General features: G+C 41.1%; 1 protein-coding gene across 1 annotated transcript in view; it reads right to left on the bottom strand.

Annotated features, from left to right (window-relative positions):
• The window catches only part of agbl4 (AGBL carboxypeptidase 4), a 231,753-nt gene that overhangs the window by 77,344 nt on the left and 142,281 nt on the right, over window positions 1–12,128 (bottom strand). The window contains exon 6 of the mRNA XM_026304627.1: window positions 4,379–4,418. Coding sequence (XP_026160412.1) covers window positions 4,379–4,418 — 40 coding nt within the window. The remainder of the gene's footprint in view (window positions 1–4,378; window positions 4,419–12,128) is intronic.

Here is a 12,128-nt window from a genome sequence, read left to right as displayed (position 1 = left end):
GAACAACACATTATTGGGTGCTGACGGCAGATATGGAAAAGGACAATCTAATCGATAAGCCAAAATGGCCTCTCAAATCAATGTCTGCACCCCATTTTCTCACTGTGAAAAGACAAAGCCTTCAATGCAGGTGTTTTGTTGTTGTGTTTTGAGCCGTTTTCACCTGTGTGTGAATCCGTATTGAATGTGTAGATGCTCATGTGCATGTGTGCGTACCTGGCTGCTGCTGCGGTGGAACAGTTGCCAGGACTAATCATTATTTAGTTGTGGTGGGGCTGGAAAGGTCAGCAGTCTGAAATGTCAGGCTGTGTTCAACAGGAGCCAGATGCAGCCGTGCGCTGCTCAAGTGTCCAATTAAAGAGGGCCGAGTGAGGTTTGAGTGGGTCTGTGTGTGGGAGCGAGCGTGCATGTGTGTGTGAGTGAAATTAGAAAGACGCTGTAGAGACTTACTGTGTGTTCTTGCTGATTTTTCTCCAGTGTGTACATATATTGCTGCTATATGTTTAAAGGATCTCTTCAGTTGCAGCCAGTTCCATGTGCAGACAGATCATTCTTCAGAGAAGGTAACGAATGCCATGAGAAACCGAGGGCAGCAAGGCGGCAGAGACAGAATCCTCATCAAATATCTTTCTCTCTCACACGGTGTGTTATGTGGTGATTTGACACTATTAGTTCCTTCACACATTTAGTGATTCCCCCTGCTGTCCACGATATGAGGATGAGATGAAAAGGCATGAATGAAGGGTGGAGAATGGAGGAGATAATACAACACGAAAGGGCAGGAACAAGACTGCACAGGCAACGTGATGAATCTAGATTCACAATAAATAACAGTTAACAAGTGTTGCACAATTGAGTAGAGGAAAAAAAAAAGTGCCAACAGCAGAAGTGGTTGAGAGGAGGACAAGGAGAAAGGGAGAGAAGGAACGGAAACTCTTTTAATCTGCAGGGAGGATGAGGGTGTCCTGCCTGTGCTTCCCTATCAGAGTCATTCATCTGAAAGCCTCACCTGTTCTTCATACAGCCATCGTAATAACCTTCACAATGCTCAGTGTGTGTGTGTGTGTGTGTGTGTGTGTGTGTGCATGTCCACTCACCTACTGTGAATAGTAATAAGCAGCAGGATAAGATAAAATACATCTGCCAAGTTAAGAATATAATAGACTTCCCTTCAAGGCCACACATAACAACAGTCTGAATAATGACCAGCAATAACACACACACACACACACACACACACTGAGCTCTACTCTGGTCAGGGGAAGAACCTCAGTGAAAAATAATTGAAAGCTATTTCAGCCAATTTAGTGCCTCTCCATGGGTTCAAACTAAACCCTAACACAGGGCTAACCTGATTCATAGAGGTAGCTGTAAAGTCAGAGCAAAACCTTGAGTTCCAAGGTGTTTTAATTTGATGGGTTGTAACAGTGACTGTTTAATAGTAGCATTTGAAAACGACATCTCACTAACACCTGACAAACACCACGAAGCCAAAGAAACGACGTCTCGTCAGATTGCTGTGCCATTTTAACACACTTATGAGACCACATGAGCTGGATGCTCCGTACTGGCTAACCAACAAAAAAGTGAAAGAGGAAAAGAGCTTCGCAGAGCGTTCAGTAACCTCCTCTGTTATTATTTTGTTTTGTAAAATGTATAAACTGAAATTCCATTAATGTTTTCTGGCATCTGGAGGCCCCACACAGACTGGCTGCCCGCTTTGCACATGATAGTAAAAGTCAGAGTTATAATCAGTACTTCAGTTTTTTGTGGTGGTAGTTTAAAGAAAGAAATTCCTAAGTGTTTCTCAAGCTGTTTCAAATCAGAAGGCGAATTATAACAGTGAGGTATGACGTGAGGGAAAAGGTGTGACGTCAGTAACTCATATCAAGGTAAAAAAGTCTTATTGACCCACACTCTGCTACAATAAAGTGAAAACTGTGGTTATTACCAGGCTATAGTAAACATAAAAAGAAAATTAAAATAACTATTTTGAGACTGACGCAGTTTGGAATCACTTAAATTGTAAACAGACCAAAATCCACTGATCAATCTAAAAGAGCTTCCATTTTTCTAAAGAACCCAGCAGAGAAACAAACAAAAAACACAGAACTTTCACTGACTAGATGAGAGAAAGTTCTGAGTAAAACCCAAATGACTGCCCATCTGCAAACATATTCCTTATGGTGAGAAATGGTTGACTGAGGATTGACAGAATAGCGTCCTTCCAGAACAGGACGGATCTACTTTAACCTAAAGCGTCTTCCTGGAGCCCAACTAAACCCTGGAAATATGCAATTCTGCTAAGACTCAACAACTGATCTGACAAACCTGCAACGAACAGCAGAAGCTATAACAGGTTCAACAATACTGAACATCATCGCCACACACTGGTTTCCCCTCTGTCACACTGATAAGGCCTAGTGTGAGTCTATCTGCCCAGGACCTAAGGAACAGCTGCAATGTAAACCTGCTAAATTAACACAGTCGCCATGAGACTCACATCAGCATTGTTCTAATCAAAGCACATTAGATCATCCAGACACTTTAGACATATGGATCTCAGTATCTTCCTTGCCGTCCCCATCTGTTTCTCCTCCCCTATTTTTTTTTTATTTCTCCTTGTTCTCCATCTCAGTGGAACCCTCATTCTCACAGCTGCCTCTAAGAGACGGACAGATCTTCCTAAGGATGCCACTACTTTGTGACACATTTCTGCATCCTGCTAAACCTGCAACCTCCAACTGTTACACGTTAAGAGTCTGAGGTGCATATTGAACACAATCAAACTGTTTTGCAGAACGTAGACATGTTTTATATGGTATTCCTGTTCTTACTCAAACATGTGGTTCTGTAACGCATGTAATGTGTTATGACGGTGGGGTGGAAGGATTGGACTCTGAGAACACTCTCAGCACACGGGACACACAAAACACAGCCGTGAACCCAGGAGCAACACACTCAAACATTAATCCTCCAACAAGGAACAAAGGGATCGGGAGGTATGTATATATATACAAAGGGACACTGAAACACAGGTGATACTTATCAAGATAATGAAACGTGAAGCTACCTGATAACATAACCAGGCGAGGCAGGAACAGAGATTCCAAAATAAAAGTCCACACAGGAAACAAAACACCAGACCATAACAGTAATGGTTCATGTAAGATATCACATAATATACATATATAATTGTAAAAACAGTTGCAGATTCATTTTCTTTCATCTGACCAACTATTTAAACAACCTAACACTGCATCTATATAGTCACAAATGCATATAAAAAGGTAGAACAGTGTGTGTGGAGTGTGAGTCAGAGCATTTCAGTCGTGTTTACTCTGCGAAAGCTTTTCAGATGTGCAAGTGTTTCCACATTTGGATGTTTAAGCATCTTGTAAACGCGTATGAGTACAAGTATGTGTTAACATGCACTATAACGTCTGCCTCATATGCCATTTAGCAACACACAATCCAACAAAGAGGCACACACTTATTGACACACATGCGTGCAGATAATATACATACGGCCACACAGTTTCTCAATCGTGTGGATATACACACAGCACAGGTAAACACACACCTATAATAACACACTTAGATCAAGTGCCTCACATACAAGCCGCCTCATAATACACAGATAATAAGAAATTTAATGTAAATTAAACTCAATCAGATGAAAATGAACACAAACTGGGTTTGATGTGTTCATCACTGTGGCTGATAAGTTGAAATACCATCTGAAGATGATCATTTAAGTAAATGTATCCACAAATCTCATGGTAAGAGTGACACAAAGGTAAAAGTATCTGACCCGTTTACTAGTCTCTCAACATCATCTCCCATATGCTGTCCAAGATCTCTCACCACACACACACACACACACACACACACACACACACACACACACACACACACACACACACACACACACGGGAGGATGATTACATAGTGAACCTACACTTGGGGGCACATGCTTGCCCTTGTGACTTTTCTGAATACAACTGAATTCATGAATTTCTATATTATCCCATTAAAAAAGCTTCAAGGGAATAGTTTTTTGACATTTAATACATCACATCATAAGACAACGTCCTTTAACTCATGTCCAAGTTACTGCTAAATCAACTGCAGCCCTGCCACAGGGTTTTCAACTGCACAGGTACTATTTTCTATGTGCTTGCAATTATGTGTTTGTGTAGGAAAGCAGAAAACAGCATGCTCACACTTTCAGCCTCTAGTTTACTGCATATTTTGGTGTTTCAGAAAACACAAAGAAGAATGAAACCAAGCTGAAATGAAACAGCACAGTTTCTTATCAGTGGGGGAAAATTTGGACTGTGGGTGAGAGTGAAGTCAGAGGATCTCAGGGACTTACCAGAGTTGGTGATGGTTAACAGGTCTAGACGCCGTTGTTGCTGGAGCAAAAAAGAAATGAGAAGAAAGTTAATAAATGTAATAAAACTGGAATCAATCATCAATCATCAGATCTCATACAACAACCTTGCACAAAGTCTATTAGTCAGTATCAAAAGTCTATTAGTCAGTATCAAAAATCACAAATTGGTTTTGCATGCTCAGAAAGTAGTAAACAGTAATAGTAATTTATCTTTTACAGGAGCTTCTTGGTAGTTCAGATAAATTCACACATGAATATTAGGTTTGAGTTTGCGTCCTTACAGTTGATTAAAGGTGCTATGTGTAAAATGTGAAAGATTTAGTGGCATCTGGTGGCTTGACAGAATAGAATGCAGAATCCAAAACTTAATAGCAACCCTCACACGGTGGTGTTCCTGACATTTAAAACAAAATGTGATTCCCTGTCTAGAGCCTGTCTTGGATTTGTCCATTCTGGGCTACTGTAGAGACATGGCAGCACAAACATGGCTGCCTCCATGAAAGGAGACCCGCTCCCTATTTAGATTTAAAAGGCTCATTCTGAGATTAAGAAAAACAAATAATATTTAATAAATTAATCATTAATATAATATTTATGTAAATATTACACATTGAACACATTGAACTTCTTAACATTTGATTCAGTAACATCAATCATACAAAGTAATAGAGATGCAGTATAATTTTTTTTGTTTTACAAAAGATTGTACAACTTTCAAAACTGTGTGTGTGTGTGTGTGACCTTTGAAAGACTGTGCAATTTTACACTTGATTTATCCAGCAGCTGAGGACTAGTCTAGAGGTGGTGCAAGCTGGCTACCCCTCTCTTTAAACTACAGCCTTCCCACACACACACACACACACACACACACACACACACACACACACACACACACACACACACACACACACACACACACACACACACACACACACACACACACACACACACACACACACACACACACACTTGACTGCCAAGTACTGCAGTAATCAACACCCCAGCCCTCCTCATCTACCAGTCCCTCAGGAAAGCAGATCTTCACCTCCTAGGAAAGGATGAAGGGTATAGATGTATGTGTGCCACACATATGTGTGTGTGTGTGTGTGTGTGTGTGTGTGAAAGAGAGAGAGAGAGACACACACACACACACACACACACACACACTGTATGGCTGGGTCATAGTCAACGCCAGCTTTTAAGACCACACCATTAATATTCAAGCATCAGTCCAACCAGTTGCTGAGAGGCATAAGCAGAGAGACTCTCAGGATACTTGAGTCCTTCTCTCCCATCATACAGTTCTGCCTGGAGTGGAGCTCTATGATCAGCCACTAAACACTTATTTTACTTTTTAGTAGGCGCTCTTACTTAGAGTGACTTATAATAAACAATATGAGTGGGAAGAGGTCCACTGAGTGCAAATATGGACCAACGTTAATGATAAGTAGCAAAGATGGCAACTTTAGGAGAGATACTACTTTTTCTTTGTGTTTTTAAGAAATAATTTTGTAAGAGAAAAGTTGTTTGGTGAGTGTTGCTTTTCCATAAGTTGTAGGGATTTTATAAAGACAAAGAGTTGGACGATGTTCAAAACACATTTACAACAACATGTTGTTGACCTGTTAGAAAGGCGTGGTGGCCCTGAAGATGCTCAATCACTCACTTTATTTTACTTTACATTTTGAATGTACGGCATTTTCTTCTAAACGTTTAGCATTACAAAGAACATATTTTTTTCTGAGTGAAACACAGGTCATAAAATATCTGCCAGTACAAAAAACTTAAAATGAAGATGAAGCTTAACAAGGGAGTCAAAAGGTCTTCTTTTTTCTTTTTAGAGAAAATTGAGTTGATGAGGACTGATGGAAATATCTGCTGTGGAGGGAATGTTGAGAGAGGCTTTGTAGAGATTTGAGATTTCAGTCTTATACAAAAAAAAAAAAAAAAAAAAGACAGATGCTTGTGTTTGAACTGAACAAGGGAGGTCATTCCAGCACTGGGGAGCCAGAAAAAGTGTTTTATTAGCAGTCTTAAAAGAACAATGCTCCACTAACATGCAAAGAGATTGAGGCTGAAGCCAAAGTGCACTCATATCCCCACACACAAGCACAGCACGGACTGTAAGTTAAGTGTAAAGATTCGCTTTTCTGTGTTGTGTTATGTGGTTTGGATGCTGAAGTGGGTGACCATGTAAGCAGTAGAGGTCACTGTGACAACACGAGACACAGGCAGGCTGACATCACACACTTCACCACTACACATACAGTACACACAGATGTACGTGCACATAGACGCCACCTCCAATCTAGGCGTGACACACACACACACACACACACACACACACACACACACACACACACACACACACACACACACACACCATTACTACCACCTGTGGAGACTGTTGACTCTCCTCAGTCAGTCAGCTATTGAGCTGCAGCAGGAATCAATAACAACAGAGAAACATTTACACCTCTAGTTCTTCTCACTGTTTTTGAACAGAGGATGAGGATTGGATCAGAACAACCACACCAGGATCACAATCCTAACCACACAAGAACGTGCTCTATCACATGCAACATGTTTGTGTGTTTTTGTTCACTACGCTGCAGATCATTCAGTAACTAACATAACTAGCACCTTTTTCAGCTAGCTACCAGAACTATGCTACATATATGTATACAAATACATGAGAATAAATACTTTAATCAGGTCCAAATCAGTACTATGAAAATGTTCTGGAGATAGTAGTTGATATTAGCAAAGAGGTTGATTAGATTTTCACTTGGATTGTGTAGCACCCTCTATTGGGTCTCCAAGGTTCTGCAGGTGAACCTATGGTACACCGAATACTAAAGCATCATTGGAAATGAATTATTCTCATTTTCATTTTGTGTGAATATTTATGATTGAAGGATGTATTGAATTATTTGAAAAATCTCTTCTCAAAATCCTAACACAGGCAAACACTCACACAGTCTGTAACCAACCAAACTGATGATGACTCCATGGCAGAGAATTACAACACAGTACCACTGCTCTCTCTTGCTGCTGCTTTTGTTAGTCCTTAACATGGATAAGGTGCTTAGTGTTGCTTAGGAGGGAGAGACAGGCAGATAGTCAAACACACAAAGAGAGACAGAGGGTGAGGGGTTGGGGATCTGACACAGACAGAATTACATTAGCAAAAGCATTTTAGGGCAGAAAACAGGATTGAATTAATCTTTATCAAATACAGCCAAGAGCTGAGGGATCACACCCTGGCTGAAGCCAGCCCAGCCTCAGAGTGGCTGGTCACTGCTCTCTTACTGCCGTAATAAACACACACACACACACACACACACACACACACACACACACTGTAAGATTAAAGCAAATGCAGTGGGTATTTAAAATCGACTACATGATTGATTTTATCCCTGGTGCCTGTTTACTACCGGGTTGATGGAGTTTACTACACAGGGCAATAAAATAACTATTAGTGGTATTTGAACGGCACAGAGATACTTCTTTAGGGTTGACAGCTTTAACAGATACTCATTGGACACAACTAATGCAGTAAGAGCCCCGAGAAGGTTTAATAATTATTGGCAAAAAAAAACAACAAAAAAAAAAAAAAAAACTGACTGGACCAAGTCCACAGATGTTGACCACAGGTGACTGTAGACTGGACCTGCCAGTTAAAGTGTTAGCAGGTCAGAAAACAAGGAAGCAGCTGGGAGCCAGAGGTGACGGCCACTCCAGCTGTCACAGCGGTCTATCCAGCCAGCATGAACTCTGGGGCTCTGTGGCTATCAACACAGAACACCAGGACACCAAGAGGCTGGAGTCACAAATGATCTAAAAATAGCCACAGAAAGCCCACATCGGTGTTTCTGTTCTTGGATGTTTTATGAGAGCGGACTCTGATAAATCTTCACCTCCGTAAGTGGAAAGATGGAGTTTTGCAAAGATATTAAACCACTGAAAAATTTATATCCTGAATAAAAAGCACACTGCCCACTCTCTCTTTTAATGTCTACATCAGATTTTCTTGTTTTTAAGTTTCTTTTAGTCCCTCTTGATTTGCCACTACTGTACAGTACCACTGTAGAAAAACCTTTTTAAATTTAATAAATAGTCTCCTAATATGATTCTGACAACCACCACCCGCCTGAAGAAATCTATAATGCTCTAATCAGTATAAATATGTTCATTAACAAAACCAATCAGCAGCCCAGATAGCGGACTGTGCCACCACACTAATCTGGGTGGGAAGAGGAAAAGGAGGGGGTTCAAATGACGTGACAGCAGTGGAAAAACTATTAATACACTAAACCCCTACTTTATGACTAAATTAAATATTCATGCACAATCTACCCAAAACCCATTTGCCAACATTTCCTCCAGAATTTACTTTTCATATTTGCTGATTGTTATCACACAGAAATGAGCCCGTGTGGAAGTAGAGGCAGAGGACAGGCTGAGCCAGACCATTTGGGACAGAGGGCGGTGGGTAACTAAAATCCCAGCCATCATTTTGTAGCTCATTTCAAATTAATTCAAAGTCAATATGGCTAAATGACACTGCCGTCATCCAACTACTTGCACGCTTTTCAGTTTAAAAAAATATTTCGATTTGAAATATAATTTAAGTGAACCTCCAAATATTATATATCAAATGCACTATTATTGCTATGATTACTATTTGTTGCTGCATTTATTTATTAAGTTATTTTACATTCATGATATTTATTGCAATATGATAACTAATAAAATATATGCAAATCAAATCCAACAGTGAAAGTTTGTAATAAAACTTTGTGAAGCTTTTCCACTTTCAGCTTTTAAGTTGCAAACTTGTTAGCAAAATGCTGCCTACATGCACAAGCAGCTGACTCGCTACAACATTTATTTGTCTTGCTGGCCCTTTGTTAAATATTAACTGCCCTTTTAGCTCTGCTTTTGGTGTCTTACAACTCCTGAGAGAATTTTCTGGCTCCACTATGTTCAGCAGCCAGTCACTAACTGTGTGTGTCTGCTGTTAGGAGGTGGACAAAGTGTGTTTTGAAGCTTTCCTGGGAACAGCTGCCTGCTTTTGGAAAAACGTGAAAAGCCAAAACAACGAGCTGAAAGATGCAAAAACATCTTCTAGAACTGCAGGTGAACAATCATATATAATCAATATAAAAGTAATTATTATAGTCCCATTAGGAAATAAACATTGCTTAATATTAGCATGTTGACAACTAGTCTTTTGCATACAATATTAACTCAGCTTTTTAAATGCATTCATTATTGCTGTGTGCTGTGACTCTGCTATCTTGATGAGGTCACCTGAGGAAAACCAGCATCTGCATCCTGTTGTGCCCTGTGGCCTATAAACACACACACACACACACACACACACACACACACACACACACACACACACACACACACACACACACACACACACACACACACACACAGAGAAACATGCCCTGTATCATGTGTCTGGGGTCACGGTAATGGTCGACGGTTGATGGGATTGTGAGTAACAGCAACAGTGTGACTCATCGTCTGTCTTCTTCTGGTCCTCTCATCTCATCGCTGCCCTCCCTGACCTCATCTAGCAAAAGAGCCCAATCACATCATCTGAGTCAGTACTTTTACGTTTGTGTATGTTCATGCAGCTAAAACCCAACCACAAACACAAAGCCCAAAATGATCTGTAGCTCTCCAGAAGTAAAGGGGAACCTGCTGTATTTCCCCATCTGTGCGTCTGACTCTTAGTCATCGTCCCTCAGTAACAGAGGGAGGGGAGGTGAGGTAAGAATGAGCTAATGGGATGAGCATTTGAGGTTATGTTAGGGTGTGGCTGTCTGGATCACTAAACCTCAGCACACTGTAATGTCAGAGGAATTCAAGCCTCCTAAAACATTATACTTTTCATATACTGACACTTTTCCATATGAATGCAATGGTGGCTTCAATGCATGTGTGTAAAAAACTTAAAAGATTAGATGTGGAGATAATATTTGTAGGCATGTTTTTTTTCACTAAAGGAAGAAAAAATACAAACAATTTTTGTAGGAAAATGGCTACTTGTCAGTAGAAATGTCGTCATGTCTCCACTTGCATCACCTGACAGGTAACGTGTTATGGTGCTGAGGAGAGGAGAGAGGGAGGATGGAAGCAGAGGGGAAGGAGAGCGGGGCTTTGTTGCGTGACCAGGAGCCTTTGGTTAAAAATACAACAAACCAAATAAAAGATTTATTCCTTCTGAGGGTGTAGAGTCGCTTCCTCTCGAGTGGAGAGTGAGAACAGCCACAGACACCTGCACAGGGCTAACGGTCCTTCCTGCTGCTGCTGTTCCTGCAGACCAGTGTGGGAATTTCACAGCAGACATGAACAGATCAAACACGGGTGATGCTGACAAGGGAACGTGCAAGTATGTAGACAAACATACCTTTACACATATATTCATGTAGATCCATGCTCAAATAATTTCACACCACAACACTGCCTTTACTGATAGAGGTTAAAAAGCCTAATTCAATTCCAATTAGATTTCCTAAAATATTAATGAAGACCATTTAATAGAGCGGTGAGGACGACTATGAGGACCCTTTCCTCCATGTTTCTTTCTTAGACGATCTTTTAGGTCACCTGCTTTTAGAACAAGAAGCCCCATGGGTCTAGGCTGTATGCAAAACACATCTCATTATTTCTTTTAAATTAATCACACTGTCACATTGGAATCAATGCGAGTGTACGCTATCCAGTACAATGTGCCCTTAAAACCAACACTCTAAGACCAGGGTGGCCTTGGGTGTGGCCTCATTTATATGGGTGTGTTATCAATATTCAAGCTAGTGCATTACCCCCCTGTGACAGACAACTGGAGAACAAGCAGGCTGTAGATATGTTGCAGCTAAAGAAAAAGTAATACATGGAGATGCTGTGTAAGGTCCTCTGCATAGTAGCTATTGCCTGGTACGTGCTTTGTGATGCACTGGGTTGCAAAACAGAGTTAATGTACATAATATTTGTGTTGACAAAAAAAAAAAAAAAAAAAATGTACCTGCCATGAGAATGTGGGACTGAAAGTCCTGCTTTATCCCTAACAGGGACTTTCATGCTGGGAGACAAGGGAATGTGAGTCATATACAGAGGGGAACATGAAAAACATCCCTCAGTACATGGCATACAAAGCAGGAGGTCTAATGTGGACCTAAAGTGAGCCAGTATGCTGAATTTGTTTTGCAGCAGATTTGCCTCAGGCTTGATCGCATAGGTGCCCAGCACATCTCCAGCTCAAGACTCTGCCTCCCTCTCCTCCAGGGCACGTATCAGCCTGTAGCCTGGACTATTTGTTGCATAAAAACAGGTGAAAAAGCAACTCAACAGTGACAGTGTGGGTTTCAGAGTGCTCAAGGTCTGTGCAGATCGGATCTGGGTGGTGCCCCCCGATACAGCCATCCATATCTACTACTTAACCTGGCACATGCACAGTTGCGGGGGGCTGGAGCCAATCCCAGCTGACACTGGGTGAGAGGCGGGGTACACCCTGGACGGATCCTGACAGAGCAGTCTATCACAGGACTCACATTCACACCTACGGGGAATTTAGTTACCAGTTAACCTAACCCCAACCTGCAGGTCTTTGGACTGTGTGAGGATGTTGGAGTAACTGGAGAAAACACTCACAGGCATGGGGAGAACATGCAAACACCAAACAGAAAGATTCCAGGTTCAGGTTCGA

The sequence above is a fragment of the Mastacembelus armatus genome, chromosome 4, assembly GCF_900324485.2.
Source record: "Mastacembelus armatus chromosome 4, fMasArm1.2, whole genome shotgun sequence".
Lineage (NCBI taxonomy): Eukaryota > Metazoa > Chordata > Actinopteri > Synbranchiformes > Mastacembelidae > Mastacembelus > Mastacembelus armatus.
The sequence above is the reverse complement of the archived record's forward strand: the minus strand, read 5'-3'. Positions and strand labels throughout refer to the sequence as shown.